The sequence below is a fragment of the Bemisia tabaci genome, chromosome 1, assembly GCF_918797505.1.
Source record: "Bemisia tabaci chromosome 1, PGI_BMITA_v3".
Lineage (NCBI taxonomy): Eukaryota > Metazoa > Arthropoda > Insecta > Hemiptera > Aleyrodidae > Bemisia > Bemisia tabaci.
In genome coordinates, this window is record NC_092793.1 from 56,386,336 (window position 1) to 56,403,365 (window position 17,030).

The window sequence follows — 17,030 nt, forward strand, 5'->3', positions numbered from 1 at the left end:
ATTTCTTAATTCGTACTCTTCCTACTTGTCCATTAAGATATACTTAGCACATTTGTGATTGTAGTCTTTCTCCTCAAAACAACTATCTTAAATACATAAAAAGAAGCATGGAAAATAACTTACCGAATCCTGAATTTCTGAATCTTGGCCTATTTCATTTGTGGGCGACGGAGTTTGATCTTCAACCTCTACATTTGTGATACCGTCCTCATTGTTGGCAGTCCTGGTTACTTCCATCGGAGGCATTTTCTCTAACAAGGCTGACCTCAAATGGGAATATTTACCAAACAATTGACTATATTCAACGCCTCTTTGTTGCAATTCCATATGCAAGCTGGTATTGAAAGACTCAATGACATCCCTGATTTTCCTATTTAAAAAAAAGAAAAAAATGCATCAAACACAGCACCTATTAAAAAAATTTCTCTGAAAGACAAAATAATTTACTCATTAATGTACAATGTGCAAATCTATCTCTCTAGAAAAATCAGCCAAAAATCATTTAGAGATGATTGCCAGGGATGGGAAGGTATGCAACCACCCAGTTCTACTTCAGAGCAGAATTAGTACCTGCTCCCTACCATGCTTTGACCGAGGTACTGCAAAGAGAACTACCCCTGCTCGCACGTTTTGACCTTGATTCTTGCCTTCCTTCCTTGTCAGCAAACTCAGCATATGCTTCTCTTTCCATAAAATAAAATCCAGCAGAAGTGTACCCTGCAGCACCCTTTCATATCTAACTGTAAGAGTTTTTATTTTCAACAAGTCATTGACGTAGATCACTCAGTTTTTACAAAAAATGAGCTCAGTCTTGTCAATACATGACATTCAAGAGCAAGCGATTCTATTCAAATAAAGTTTGGATCTCCCCACATCGATAATCGTCATTCCTTCACAGAGACGACTTTCAGAGAGACTGTAACATGTGCATTATTTTTCGTTAGTCCAATTTCATAAAAATTAACCATTCGCAAGCCTGTGCTTGATGGACTCACCATCAATAATGTGTGACTGTAAAACCGACACGCAACTGTGAAAAGTGCAACGAAAAGTACTAAGCGCAAAATGAAACAAAGTCATGGCAGCAGTGAAAGGAAAAAAAATTAAAAATGAACAAAATTTGTCTACTTACTCTACATGTGAATGGAATCTAGTGCTGAGTTTCATCAATGAAGTTAAAGCATACTGTTTCGTTATCATAGAATTTTGTAAAGAAGTTAGTAATCTTTGATAAACAGCTATCACATCTGGTTCTGAAATCTAAGACCAAGAGACAATATGTTAAAAGTAAAGTTCTTAATAACTTGGGAAGACTTGAGAACAGTTCTAGAGTAGACAAAAAAGCTTCCCACTTTTACTTGAGAGATTTGTCCTGATTGCAAGACATCTTTAGCAGTTCTCTGGAGAATTAAACGAGTGCAAAAAATGCCAGATCTCCTACATCCCTGCATATTTTTAGATACGGACTGAAGAAAACGATTTTTAGGGTCAGAAGTTTAGCATATTCTCATCTCAATCTGCACAGAGATTTCTGATAGTAATGCATTGCTGCAGACAATCTGAACAATTTAATTTCTAAACAATTTCTACTTATTCCAGAAAAAGACATCAGTCGACAAATTCTGATTGATCAAGTCTTGTTCCTTGTTTCCACTCCTGATGAATTGATAATTTCGAAATTGGGAAAAGGCTACACAAATTTCTTGCTTTCCAAGTGAAGGTATGAAGGAGTTTTCTACATTTTCAGAGCCTTCCAGTAGTTCCCTTTAGTCAATGGAAAATATTTAAAATTTGAGGAAATATGCTATTAATGCACAAGGACCCTGAAATTTCCGATATTTTTGACATCCTTCTACAACTTGCGCTACTTTCATGTTTCATCTCTTCTTTCTCTTACTGATTTTCACAGCAAAATGAGGAAATGTTCCCGTACTTTTAGGACTTTACCCTTAATTCTTTTAGAACCTTTCCCTATTTTTGGGATCTTTCAATATTCATGCTTCCATTTCATCCTTTCACATCTTCCCAATTTTTCATTACCTTCCTTGTGAAAACGAGAGACCTCATCATGAGAGAACGATCTTTTATTGCCTGCAAACCTATACAGTCTGCAATTCTTCTTCTGATAATTTTTCTCGTAAGTGAAAAGGTCACTTTCAGGGAGCCAGTCACACATTGATTAGAAAGAACTGACAGAATTTAATTGGGAGTAAATTTTGACTTTTAGTGATATTTGCTGTAAATGGCAACAATTTTTATGCATAATTTTTCACCTATCTATGAGCTCTAGTATTCATGCACTATGCAGCTAAGATTCTCAGCAGATTCTTTGAATAAAAATGGAACAAGATTACAAAACTCACTTGCATAACATTCTCTGAGGAGTTCAAGAGTGATTCACCGTACTCTCCAATAGCCCAAGTTGCAACTTGAGCAAGTGGTTGTCTGTCTCCGGTGTCTTTCTCAAGCGCTAACCACAATTCTCGAGCCATGTATCCTTGCTGGTCGGTTGATTCGGACAGCAATTGAATGGTACAGGAAATCACATCATCCCGAACGTAATTGCCCGCCTGGATAGAACAAGGAGAGTATTACAGAATTAAAGGAAGTGGCTCTATTTGAAAATCAGCTCTTCAATTTTTACTTCCTGGCTACACTGCCAACCTGAAGACTTAGTCCTGAACTACGAAATTTTCACATTTTACAAAGCAGGGCAGTTTTGAAGTAAAATGTATCAAAATGTTTTATTGTTACTTTGGATGATGGCAGGAAGATAAAACATCGATAACTAAAGGGGCATAATAGGGAGAGGCATCAATCATTATCGGTTATATCTTCAGCTATACTCACAGTAGTGCTTAATTATGCCCCTGATATATTCTTACTGGCCTAGAGTGCCCATTCTGGATCTGACTGGAGGAAAAAAAGGTGCAAAAAAGGAGGAAAATACATGCTCTTAAGTTCTACATGATATTGATAGTGAATAAAAATATCATAACACTATGACATTAATATAAATATTTAAGGCAAAATATTTCAGCTACCTACCGCAACAAGAACTTTGAGAAGAGTGTCAAGATGCCATCTATTGTTTGGAGAGTAACGTTCGGCGGCTAAAACGATACACGAGGAACAATATGCTTTGAACTCAGGATCAGCTTTCTCGAGAAATATTAACAATTCTTTCATCATTGTACGAATATTGTTAGAGTTGACAAGAGCAAAACTCAGTTCTAGTGCTCGTCTTCTTATTGACACATCTGGATCCTGAAATTTAAAACCATTCTTGTTTAAAGACAGTGATGGCATAAAATATGCACTCTATAAACCTTGAAAAAAAATTTAAAAAATCATTACAATGCAACAATCAAACATGAAGTGGCTAGAGCAGCAGTTATGGATTTCTAGAGGAGGTCAGCAAGAATTTCTGACGGAGATGAGGTCCACAATGAAAGAGTGCCCTAGACCATAGCAGTTGAAAATGATGTTATCATGTTTAGCATCGTCATAACAAAACAGATAGTATGGTATGGTCATAGGAGCAGGATCGCAAAATGAAGCCTCCTAATAAGAATACTGATTAACATTGATGGAGATTGATTGAGTTCCTTTCAGAAAAAGATAAATGGAATGCCCAAAGAAAGGATGGCCACACTAGACTTAACAAAAAATGAGGGAATGAAGGCTCTCAGAAGGGCTTCGGAGGGCTAGGGATTCATAACTGTTACAGGGTTTCCATTATCCAATTCCCTAGCTTTCTCTGACTATTTTCTTGCTCCAAAATTTTCGGATTCTTTGACTTTTCCTAACCTTTGAAAAAAACTTTCTTTAGATTTGTTTCCTTTTAATTATGCTGACTTCTGGTAAACATTGGTCGCAAAATTCCCTGATTTTTCCGGATGGCCATGTATTCCCTGACTTTCTAGGTTTTTCAGACTGCCAAAAACCCTGTGGATAGGCTTTGCAAAGCACCAGAGAGTACTGTAAAGGCGACTCTGCCTAGGTAAACACGATAAATAAACATTGGTAAAATGCTAAAAACTTACTTTTAAACATTCTAAAATGGTTGTGCGATGACGCTGGACAGCACTGGTGTCAATGTAAACAGTCTTCAATAAAGTATTAAGGGCTATGTACCGGATGTTCTTATCATTATTTAATAAAAATCGACCTAAGATGTTGACAGCTAAAACCTGAAACAAGAGAATTAACATGAGTAATGAATTAAAAGATTAGAAGTTTTGGGTAAAAAAAAATTAAAGCTATTTTGAATTTTCCAACTCATCAAACTGCAATGTCATGGAAAAAACGTTGATGAAGAACAAAAAAATAGGATGCAAAATTAACCCATTTGCCTCAATCGGTGAGTATACTTGTCAGCGCACGCCTGGGACATATCTCATTGTCAGTTGACGAGTTAATTCGCGCCATCTGTCAGTGTTGCTATGCTTGAGATATCATTTATCGGAAAAGCGAAAAAACACGACCAAAACAATCACGTAGGAACGCCGACAAATGCCGCGAATCAACTCGTCAACTGGAGCTTACCTGTACATTCATACAGTAAAAAAAATTAGGAGCCATCTACTTCCTTGCATGAAGAGTCCCTAATAGAGGTCATCCTAAAAAGGCTGGGCCTCCTTGAAAGAATTCCACTCTACTTTCTCTAAGCCCTTGGGCACCTTTTTCGCACCCTGATTAAGATCCACTCTCAGAGAACAAACAAGGAGATTAGCTACTGACAATTTTATGGGGAAAAGAATCTGCTCTAGATCAAGATAAAAAACGTGATACCTCGTGTGCAGTATGGTGGGAGGGAGGGAGCGCAATTTTTAAATCCTTCCAAAAACCAGGTCATTTATTTTAAAATTGTAAACATTGATGTATTTCTTATGCAATTTTATTGAGCAGTTGGGTGAGCCATATGGCTTCCTTTCAACGAGAAGAGAAATACAGAGCACAAAACAGAACTATGCACCAGGGCAGAAAGGTTTATGTAAAAAAATGACTGGCACTGAGAAGGAAAGAGATTTTCAGACTCATTTTTATGAAGTAGGTTGTAAAAAAAAAACAAAGAGACCACAGAAAGCCCAGCATGTAAAATTACAGTAGGTGGTGGACGAGGAGAGAAAATTAGAACTGGCAGTGCAAAAAAGGTGCCACTTTCATACTACATACTTTAGCACTATAAGTTATTCTCCTAATGTTCCATCCTAGAATGAATTGAATGTTGCAACTAATGTTGGAGTAAACCAAGTTCTTCTGAAGAGAATTAAAAAAGTAACCCTAAATCATTTAATTTTAAGATTAGTCGATCACTGGATGGATCAAACGAAGATAAAATGAACAAAAGAATGAAATCTCTTCGATACTTACTCTAAGACCAGATTCAGATTTTATATCCATAATGGAAAGGACGGTTTCATATAAGATTGTGTTCCCAACATTTTTCGTGGTTTCTGTATTTGTGGCCACTTGTGCTAATATGTCATTCATTGCCTCAGATGCCTCTGCATCATTTTTACCTAAAATACGAAGCAACCGCAGAATCTTCACCTGGAACATGAAAGTTTGACTTATAAAGTTTGAAGAACAAATAAATTAAGTTAAAAAATATGTGAGTTTAATAGTTATTTTATTACTTATAATTATTGTGATCTGGATAATACAATTACAGCAGAAACAAATCACGCACCTTTTGATTTTTCAAAAAGAGAATCAGAGTTCATTTCAGGATTTAATATTGGATACGGAAGAGGAAACTTTGAAATGTTATTTTAGGGTTTTAAATTTCACTCGGCCTTAGTTCCAGCAAATTTGAAGACCCGGAGTATGGGCGTTTAGTTCCACCAACTTACAACTTAACAGGGCTCTGCCCAGTTTGCTGGGCTGTAAAAAGCAAAAACAAAATACAAAAACTGATGTGATAGATGAGCTCATTTTATCAACTGACAAAAAAATGACAAGACAATAAATTAATTGACTTACTTGTAAAAATGGATCACTGACACCAGATACATCATGTTCTGGAGAGTAACCAGCTAAAATTAGATTTTTTAAGATCCTCACAAGATTTGGTACAATCTGAAACAATTACACATAAAGTTACATGATAAAAGCAGTTACTCATGGCATTTAGACTTCTTAAATATGCTCATTCCCTAGTACATCCTTTGTTTTCAGGAGGTCATTCTCTAATGAGAAACTTAAGTCTCTTTTCTACTTGCTCCAGATTTTTTTGAAAAAAACTATGTCTTCCTTTAGAGTTCAAGATAAAAACATCAATTTTTTTTTTAAATTTCATTTCTTATGATAAAAATTTTTTGATGGATTAATCATTTCCAAGATAATTACAATTAAAGCTGTATCTAGAGGTACACATAATGTGAAAAGGATGCGCCAAAGGCTGAGAAAGTTATCCAGAAATCACCTTTGTTTTTTCTCCATACAGTTTCATAGTATAAAATTGAACGGGTTCAGTTGTCCATTTAGGACAATAGATGCATGCCAAAAGGCACTTGATTAGTTGATGAGTTTTGAAATATAAGACATTCCTTCAGAATTTTTGTGCATCACATCACGCTGTAGTACATCAGGTTTTTGCTGACAAAATTTGAGTAAAAAGCACTTTGAAATAACTTTCAAAGAATGGTACGAACAAATTATGCAAATTGTACAGCCTTTTGATTTGCGATATTCACTAGGACCGTACTTCTAGATTGGGTTCATAATGTTTCTGAGTCTAACTTGGTGCACTTATATGTGAGGTAATACAGTGTGATGTGTTGCTTGGACATTTTTAAGAAATGTCCTAAAGTTCAGAAACTATCAATAAATCGATTGATTATCAAATCGCTCTCCAATAAAGAGCCACCTTAATGAACACAGGGAGAAAGAAGAAAACATCATACTGCATATTCCTTACTTAGGGAGGCTCAGTTACTTACCTTCTTGAAGTGCTGTAATGTATCGATACTATTTTCACACATTTCAGTTATCAATGTTACACCAGTGACTAGAACCCCTAGAAAAATACAAAATAAAAGTTAGTGCGCAGCTTGTCTGAATAAAGGGGGAGCAAAAATATGAGCAAGAATTTTTTGACTCTACAATGAAACTTAATTTACTCTTAATCCATTTCTTTCTTAAATTAATAGACTAAAAAAAACTAGTTAGGCACAGGGGAAGCAGATCTTTAAGAGACAGAGAAAGTGGGTCAACCTCATTATTTTACTGTGAGCTCAACATTTTTGATTTGAGGACTACATACACCTTCTATACCTAGTAAAAATAATACAACGAATTGTATAAATCGTAACTTTCCATACCTAACTTAGTGAATGTTTATGTTTAATTGGTTAAATCTTCTGAAGAAAGTTTATCCAAAAGTTATAGCGGTCTGAATGTTTGACCTTGGCCTCAAGGCCACCCCTCTCTAAAGGAGGACCTTTCTGATTCCTGAAGATATGGATCAAAAATTTCAGACGGCCAATTCTTGTGGAAAGTGGGATACCTTTTTATCTAGGTATTTAAAGAAAAAAAAATGTATGTCCAAAATTATAAAGAAACCTAGAACCTGTCCTTTACATATATTTTGGCAGAGATAAATTGTACTGCAAGAAATTACCATGATTTTTTTCCGTTAGTAGAGACCTTGTTGCAGGTAAAAATATTTCCATTAATTCTGGAACTTTTAAAATTATCCTAAATGCACATAGTGCTGCTTTTTTACGAATGTAAGCATTAGGCGATTTCATCAATCTCTCTACTTCTGATGCTAGATCCCTCGACATTTCAGGTGAAGCAATCGCACCAAGTGTACAGAGTGCCAAACCGACGACAAATTGAGTAGAACTGTTCAAATCACTGAAACAAAAAAGAAAACACACTTTCATGTCAAGAAATCATTCTGATCAATGATAATGGCTTTGAATTCAAGGGACAAGACTTACATTACATGGAAGGGAGAGGAGGGCATGACCACGAAAGATAGGGTTCCTCACCAAATCATGCACTAACTCCATCAAGATTAAGTGATCAGAAAAAATTTAAAAAAATAAAATTAGCTCATGTGACTCCAGAATAGGTACCATTACTTTAGAAAGGAGACATGCCACCTTCAACAAGATGCCTTCTGTAGCAAAATGGAAGAGGTATCAAAAAATATAATGGTAAGTATCCATGGTAGTAACCGAAAAGAATCTAGTCCTAAAGTCTCCCACGTCCCACATGACCCAGCATAGGGTCCATTGCCTTGAAATATTGATTTCCATCGCACTTTTGAGTGCATTCCATTAAAATATGGAGCACAGAACATTTTGAGGAATACTTATAACACCTCTCAAAGAAATTGAATTGAACGAATGGTTGAGCTAGTGATCTCATTATTAATATTTTGGGGCAACTTACGGTAACACAGACACTGTTTTACTAATAAGTGTTTAAAGAATATTTTTAAAAAATGGCTTCTTGAATCAGTTTTATTTCAAAGGGAATTTTTTTCTAGCATCCTTCCTCGAAAATTTCCACTTCTGAACATAGAGGTATTTAGAATTTCTCATCTGGACATATTAAGGCCCACTAAGTGTACACAATTATCCTACTAGAAATCCAATGATACAGAGAGGAAAAATGAGAATGTTAAGACAATTATAGGAATGGAAGTGTAACTTACTTTTTCAGACAATTGGTGATAAGAAGATGGACATCTTGTCTTTCATCTAACAATAGCATGGCACCCAGATAACCAATTCTCTTGTCCGTGAAGCGAGGAGACGCAATCAATTTTAAGCATTCCAACTGTCCAAAATGAGCAGGATACCTTACAAAAAACAAAAAAAATCAGTACATAAGCATGGACTGGACATGCAGTAAGGAACAGCTTCCCTGTACCCCTTTAAAAAAAATTTTCAACTCTAACTCAGTACACCAAGGACAAGTATCATCCAAAATTGAAACTTCTTTGGGAGCGAATTCTGAGATTATGAGACCCTCAGTTGAAACACGTAAAAATGAAGCAGAGGCCCTGACAAATGTTTATTCATTTTACATGATAAAATATTTTGTATATTTTAGTAAACTGAATGTTTTTCTGCAGAATCCTTTCATTGGACATTTAAATGCCATCTTGAGCACATCGCTGTGTCTACCTTGGTCCAAATTAAGTTATCTTCCATGAAAGATGAACCTTTAAACTAGTACATTAATCTATGGCAGCTAGCCTTGTAAGATGGTTTGCATATTTTGCAGTGCTAATTGCTTTTTTTTTGGGTTCAAAGTAAGTGCAGTTGTTGAAACAACAGTAATTTGCTTGCCTAAAAACATAGAGATAAAATCAACGGTGCTCTGATCATTTGAAAACTTACCCTAACATATGAATGTAGAGAAGTTTCGCTATATTTCTACACCTCCAAACACTATCTTCTTCCCGAAATGTTGATCGAATATAGGCACATTCTTTATTAATCACAGATCTTTCTTCAGCAGCAGTGCGAGATGCACGGATTTGGCGTATCAGATCGCGGAGCCTTGTTGGAGTGGGCATCCTCACTGCAAGTAGAACAAACAAAACATGCATGGTTTACATTCTCGTCTTTATAAAAGAAGAACTATTTTATATACATGAAATCAGGAGCAGATCTAACTAGGGGGGGGGGGGGGGGGGGGACAAAGAGAGCATTACACCCGTTCATTTTTATGTGTTAAAAGATGCGGACAACCTACATCACATTACGAGGGGGGAAGGGGGTCTAAAACTCCAAAATGCATGATTACATACTTGCTTTACGAACATTCCCCTGGAATAGTATTAATTAAATTATTGCAATATTGTACCGCATTCCTACAATCATATAACTTTGAGACACTGTATTTAATTAAATGGAAAAACACAAACTGATTGCGGTAAACGCACGGGTCGTAAGACGGGATGTTGGAGTTTCTTAGCCAACGTGCGTAAAAAGTTCAGCTTAAAGCGGATATCTCATTACAGAGGGAAAAAGCTCACACACCAGCACAATTTTCCCTCGAAGAGATACGCTGTTTGGGGCAACACTAGTTACGTCCATTCAGGAAGGCAACTGCAACTGCAGGCAAAAGCAGCTGCACTGCACTGAGGATTGGCCCAACAAGGCCGAAACGTGTCTGCAATTGCCTTCCTGAATGGACGTAACATCTCTTTGAGGGAAAATTGCGCCTGTGTAGGAGCATTTCCCTTCTGTAATAAGATATCAGCTTTAAGCTGAACTTTTTACGCACATTGGCTAATAAACTCCAACATCCCGTGAATTGAAAAAGGCGAGGAAAATCCACCCTCAAAAATTATAGTCTGTGTAATTTTCTTGTCAGAGCTTTCACATAAGTTCTTTCAGGATCCAAACACTGTAAGTAATGGTGAAAGAATTTTCGGGAGACATGGGCTAAACACAATACTACATACCTCTTTCAACAGCTTCATTAATCACCTGTTTGATGGCAGCCATGTTGAAGGCTGGATTGAACCTGTAAGGCAGAGAGAATAACAAAACTAATTTATGGAATTACAAATCAAAAAGCTTCAAACATGAAGTAAAAAAATAAGCGGTGAAGCAAGGAAAATTCATACATACCAATAAAGTGGATGCATCTCACCATACATCAAGGTGAAACTGCAAAAAGCATGGATATCTTGTTCGCAGCCTTTAAAAAATGTTTGATGTTGATTGTTTTTTATTTTATCTAAGAGTAACAAATCAACCGTCTTTCTGAATATATTCATAGATTATTCTTCCAAGATAAAAGTGAGGGAAGTTTCCAAGAAATGACAAGTATTCTTTCATTTCAAAAATAAATCAAGACGCAACGGTTGCAACTTCACAAGTTAAGTTATGCATTCTCGTTGTTTCACCATCGATATGAGAGCAAATTCATTTATTCCTAAAGGGACAAATCAACATAAAGGTCCTAGAAAAGGTATAGATTTAATTTCGAATGAGTCCATCAGGATTGGATGCATTTAGATTTGTAATTTTTGTCTAGATACTTGCAGAAATTATATTGTTTGCAAGAAACAAAAACAAGGAATAAAGGACAGAAAAAAAAAACCCTGACAGTATCAACAATTCATTCTTGATTGGCTGGTCGCACAATTTAAAACTATTTACAACCCTGATGTCTTATCCTACCCTAGCAGTTGATATCATTCAATTAGAGCGACACATGACAGTTTTTCAGCGATATTTTCTTTGGAGGGTCAATGCAGCGACATAACCTCCGAGGTTCTTTCCCTGGTATTGGTGTTATGCTTATGGGTGTGGGAGGTATATGTTCATTCTTTTTGGTGCATTTTCACTATTTGCTGCTAACTTTACACAATGTTGATAAAATCATCGACTACTGTGTGGCATTATAATGAAGGCTCTGCTATCTGTTAGGTAACGCCTATTTTGTTTAATCACCTACAAAACGAATATCAACATACTGGTGAATTTCAGCGCAAGGACTGAAGTGATGCAAATTAAACTGTTTGATTGCTTTGCTTTATTTGGGGTGGTCTGTGGCAGAAGGGCATGCTCTTTGTGTACTTCTCTTGTAATCAACAACGCAGTATCAGACCGAGGGCAGTTCCGTCTCTTAATTGGTTCGGGTTTATGCGAGGAGTACTGAACATGAAGCTTAAAAATTTGATTGCTGGGCTCAGAATATTCGAAAAGAGTGATGATTTACTCATAATTAGGAATGAACAAACCAAAAGAAATACAGAACGTTGGGAGGGTTTGAAATGATGTGCTTTAAAATAGGGTCAAAAATTGAAGGTAAATAATGTAATCTGAAGGAGGAACACCTGCCAGTACCTGCGAGTTGCTGCCTTCTTCGGTGACCGCACGTGTCAGCCGTAGACCGTAGAACCAAACGCACAAACGCTCACGGATAACTTTGAGAAATTGTCACAATTAACAACATTTAATTGAAAGGGAATAAGTGGGAAAGCTGAGGACTTGCAAGAGGAAAATGTTTAGATCAGCAGAGCCAAGTCACCTTGACAGGCAGGAATATGTGTCATTTCTGAGACCACTAACCAGAAATGTCGCTTAGTAATATTCTAGACAAGAAGTCATTAAAACCACAATAAAACGCACCGAAATTAAGCACTTTTCCATATTACATATGCATACATGCTTCACATTTCACATCCACATCCACTCCTTGAAGTCTTGAACAGACCCACTGGTGCACTAGACTCAACTCTGCACTTGATATGTACATGTGGCGAAAAATCTAAAGAGCAAATTAGAGTCGCACTCGCAATTGGATTGGCATAGCCAATAGAGTGACTGTAAGTACCCAGTCAGCTGAGGACATGTCACGCGTGGCGGGAATTCAATTCACATTCTCGTTATGGTCATTCTCCAAACCTCATTCCTGAATGGATTTGATGAGGAAATATGTTACTTATTTTGAGAAGTGTTAGGGGGGGGGAGGGGGTTGCTTAAGTTATGTTCATTCACCTATCCTGTACATACTTAGTACGTACACCAATCAAATACCGCCAATACCTATCGACAGCTGTGTTTTGGGATAGTGGTGCGTCGAATTTGGGGGTCTTTTGAAGAAGACCTTCTTAGACTAATTTACTCTTTCAACCGGCCATTTTCTAATCGCAAGTGAAAACATAATTCTTCAATAAAATCAATTTGTTAAAATTAATTTCTCCAAAATTAATTCGCATGCTGTAAAGGACTAAAGGGTGAGGCTAGAGTCCCTTTATACCTAGAGTCCCTTTATACCCAGAGTTAAGACAACTCGATTATCAGCTGACTGACAGCCGGCCTTGGCTGGCCATGGAGGCCGAAACGAGTGCACCCAAACGAACGATATTGAGGGATAAGGATCAGGAATCCTGCGATGTCTGTCACACAAAAACAACAACATCAACAAATTGATCAATTAAAAAGAAAATGAGATTGGTTTGTGAATAATTTCTTATTCTCTTTTCATTTTGGACCGATGGAAATGACAATTTACTCTTGATAAACCACAATTAGGTGATATTTTCATTATTCTTGTTCACATTCGAGGTACCGCCATCTTGGTGCACTCGTTTCGGCCTCCATGAGCGAGAACCAATCAGAATTGGATTTTTTTTTAGGCCACTTTCAGCCGAACCAAAAGTGAGTTGTCTTAACTCTGGGTATAAAGGGACTCTATTTATACCCAGAGTAACGACAACTCGATTATCAGCTGACTGGCAGCCGACCTTGGCTGGCCATGGAGGCCGAAACTAGTGCACTCAAACGAACGATATTAAGGGATAAGGATCAGGAATCCTGCGATGTCTGTCACACAAAAACAACAACATCAACAAATTGATCAATTGAAACGAAAATTAGATTGGTTTGTGAATAATTTCTTAATCTATTTTCATTTTAGACCGATGGAAATAACAATTTACTCTTGATAAACCACAATTAGGTAATATTTTCATTATTCTTGTTCACATTCGAGGTACCGCCATCTTGGTGCACTAGTTTCGGCCTCCATGACCGAGAACCAATCAGAATTGGATTTTTTTTTAGGCCACTTTCAGCCCAATCCTGGCCCAACCAAAAGTGAGTTGTCGTAACTCTGGGTATAAAGGGACTCTAGGTGAGGCATTCTGTTATGTGGTTCCTCTTCAAAATTTCAAACATAGAATTAATTTCGGTTTTCGCACGAAAATGGCTAATATAGACTCCAAAAAAGCTTCAAAACAAATAGTGACCTCATAATTCAGCATTGGCTACGAAAAATATCAATTTCCCGCTCCCAAAAAACAAAAGTATGATACTTGGGTATCAAATCGCGTAGGTACTCTAGAGTCCAGGTACTCTAAAATCGCGCACTACAAAAAACTATATTGCCAAGTTTCGCGATCAAGTTAGTGATGTTTCTTCCCCACCCCGTGTTGTTCGAATTGGTAGACAACATGCAATAGCTGACCCGAAGCGTCAAGATTGAGGTTGCCATATTTTCATGATGCAAAGACTCACAAAACATTTATTGTTTAGAAGGCGATTTCAATGAGCGGGAAGTTTGAATTTACGCGTCGAAAAACGTTAATATCTTGGTTAAGAGTTCCTTTCAAGTTGCACTGCAAACCAAAGCATTCAATTCATCATTTAATCACATTGAACAACCAGAGAATAACGGGGAAAACTTCGTCGACATTCAACTGACCAAAAAGAATGTTACAGCTACAGTACCTGTATACGGAAGAGTATTGTCATCTCTGTGCCGCTCTCTGATTGGTTCATCAGTTTTAGGTTATCATGGAGCTCCAAAGTTGGCCTAATGTAAACAAACCCGACCCAGAGGAATACGTACTATCGGCTGAGAAATGAATAATAATCCCACTCAAAGGTTAATTTTCGGCAAAAATATCCATTATGGGTCGATCCGAACTCAATTTAGAAGTTGATCATAAAAAATTTCTATCACATCTAAAACTTTGGAGAACTTTGTCTTCATCTTGTTTGTTTACATTGAGCCAAACTAGGAGCGAGGGGGGGGGGGGGGGCTGGGTTTTTTTTTACATCGGTCCAACTTTGGGGTTCCATGATAGCCGACCAATCAGAGAGCGGCACACTTTTATTGTAGTAAAACCCGCCTGGTAAAAATTGGCAGTAGAATCTGTGTTCCAATATACCATAGACCTACAGCCGGCTGTAAGATTTCCAATATCTCTATACTATAAGCTCCAAGACCTCCTAATTTTGCGAAACTGGTGACGCTTAGTTCCAGCGTTCTACCGGGCCGATTTTCATGATTTTTGCGGCAATCGACGGGCAATTGTCTCTAGATAAGCCAACTCTTTTCAGATTTTCAAAATATGGCCCAGGTTTTTTTATATTACGTGGTAAAGTTGCGAATTCTCCCATTTAAACAATGTAAATGTATACTTTTTGTCATAGTTCGTTTGAGCGTTCTACCGGGCCGATTTCCATGATTTTTGCGTAAATCGACAGGTAATAGGCCCTAGATGAGCCCGCTGTAATCAGATTTTGGAAAAAGGACCCAGGTTTTTTTAAAATCACGTTATAAAAGTGGGTGAGTTTACAGAATGCTCCGGCACTGCTACCGCTATGCGCATGAGGATGCGCAGTGGTCGAGGAGGTTGCGCAGTAGCTGTGTAGCCTGCGCATCAGCTCTACACTTATCTACACAAAATTCGCGCTGGGAGCGTCACATCGAGCGGTGGCCGAGTCGTCTAAGACGTCGAATGCGTCTATTCTAAACTCGGTGTGGGTTTGCTCCCCACCTCATAAAATATTATTTATTACCTGACTATCATTGTTCATTGTTTTACTGCAATGTTTCATCAAGCAGTCATTCCAAAACGCATCCTTTTAATTTTAAAGTAATTTTAAGTAAAGTTTAAAATTAAAGTATACCTCATGTCGTAATTTTTTAGGGGAAAAATAAAACTAACACTGATAGGAGGGTAAAAATAGGGCCGCGAAGCGGCCCATTGATGGCGCGGAGCGCCTTCAGGGGGTTGGGCCGCGTAGCGGCCAGGGGGCGTAGCCCCCTAGTATAGTATAGCTTCTATAGCCGGCAACACAATTTCGTATAGCCTTTTATAGCCGATGGCGATTTAGCAACAGCCTGGCGATAAAGTGTATGCTAAACGTTACTAGTTACGGATGCTAGGACTTGGTGAGTTTTTGGACTACCACTCTCTTTTTGGGCCGCAGTATCTTGATTTAATTTGCGAGGAAAGCTTTGTACTTTTGAAGGATGCCTGTCATTCCTAATATGTTGGAGCGCCTTCAATTTCTTACGATATTGTGCAATACTGCTGGTGTGAAATAGTTGCTTCAAGCGCCGCGGTATGCTGCGGCGCGGCGCGGCGGGCGGGCAGCCAGCGCTGAACGCGCACTGGCGCCTACAAACCTAACAGGGATACTTCACGCATTGCGCAATGCGTGAAGTATCCCTGTTAGGTTTGTAGGCGCCAGTGAGCCGCCGTTCCGCTTTGTGTTAGGCTCTAATATTTAATCTCGCGGAGACAGCGTTTTTCAACTCATGACTTTGAAATGTTTGCACACTCTGTATGGATTATTCTCATTCTAATTGATGAAAAAAAATATGTAGTAAAGGAAAATATAATGTGCGTTTTGTAAATATTAAGGTGATTCCGTACAAACTTAAGGATTTACAAAGCACAAGAATTTCTACACAATTTCTTATAGCCCTTTATAGCCGATGGCGAAAAAGCAACAGCCAGGCGATAAAGTGTAAAACCCGGCGACACGAACTATAGCCCGGCTGTATCATTTTTTATCGCTTCGTGTAGCCCGGCCGTATGATTTTTTCCACTTTCTACAGCCAGCTATATGATTTTCTATCGCCCTCCTCAGTCGGCTATTGGAACTCCTATATGGTATTTTGAAACGCAGCTCCTATCGCTAATTTTTACCAGGGAATGATTGAGATGGCAATACTCTCCCGAATACAGGTGCTCTAGTTACAACTGCTGAGGCAATCTCCAGTGGTAATACCGCACCTGAACCTGAAGTCTGGAACTTCGATACGGACATCATAGCTCAGTGCTCTTATCTTAAGCCGAAGGAGCTGAGAAGCTCTGAATTCAACTTCAGTCTGTATGTATGTGTAAGTCGCTTTTACGCTCTGCGACGCCCACCCGCCACAGAAATCTGTCATGGTAGAGATCCCCCGGAAGCTGGCATCTCTCCATCTCTTGACGGATGTCCTCTACCCACTATTTGGCTGGACGCCCTATCCGACGCCTACCTGGAGGAACCCACTCCAACACCTTCCTCGGCAACGTGGAATCCGCCATTCTCTGCACATGCCCATACCATACCAACTGCTTGGTCATGATATCGTGCGCAATCGTCCCTTTACCGCCCATTATCTCTCGGACACGTTCGTTCCTGATACGTTCTCTCCTCAAGATTCCAGCCGATCTTCGCCAGAAATCCATCTCTGTCACCTTCGAGCATTTCTTGGATCCGCTTCATTAACTGCCGCACTTCACTGTCATAGGTCAT

The 17,030-nt window shown here is 38.2% G+C and overlaps 1 protein-coding gene across 3 annotated transcripts in view; it reads right to left on the minus strand.

Annotated features, from left to right (window-relative positions):
• AP-1gamma (adaptor protein complex 1, gamma subunit) overlaps positions 1–17,030 on the minus strand; it is a 32,228-nt gene that overhangs the window by 11,929 nt on the left and 3,269 nt on the right. For 2 of the 3 annotated variants that reach the window (XM_019060258.2, XM_019060257.2), the window contains exons 2-13: positions 10,439–10,500; positions 9,366–9,549; positions 8,675–8,821; positions 7,628–7,866; positions 6,948–7,024; positions 5,989–6,084; positions 5,377–5,556; positions 4,047–4,193; positions 3,049–3,267; positions 2,364–2,570; positions 1,133–1,260; positions 124–370 (exon numbers count right to left, since the gene is read on the minus strand). In XM_019060258.2, coding sequence (XP_018915803.2) covers positions 124–370; positions 1,133–1,260; positions 2,364–2,570; positions 3,049–3,267; positions 4,047–4,193; positions 5,377–5,556; positions 5,989–6,084; positions 6,948–7,024; positions 7,628–7,866; positions 8,675–8,821; positions 9,366–9,549; positions 10,439–10,500 — 1,933 coding nt within the window. Of the gene's footprint in view, positions 1–123; positions 371–1,132; positions 1,261–2,363; positions 2,571–3,048; positions 3,268–4,046; positions 4,194–5,376; positions 5,557–5,988; positions 6,085–6,947; positions 7,025–7,627; positions 7,867–8,674; positions 8,822–9,365; positions 9,550–10,438; positions 10,501–11,831; positions 12,221–17,030 lie in introns of those variants that run through there. The other variant, XM_019060259.2, reaches the window with a different exon arrangement.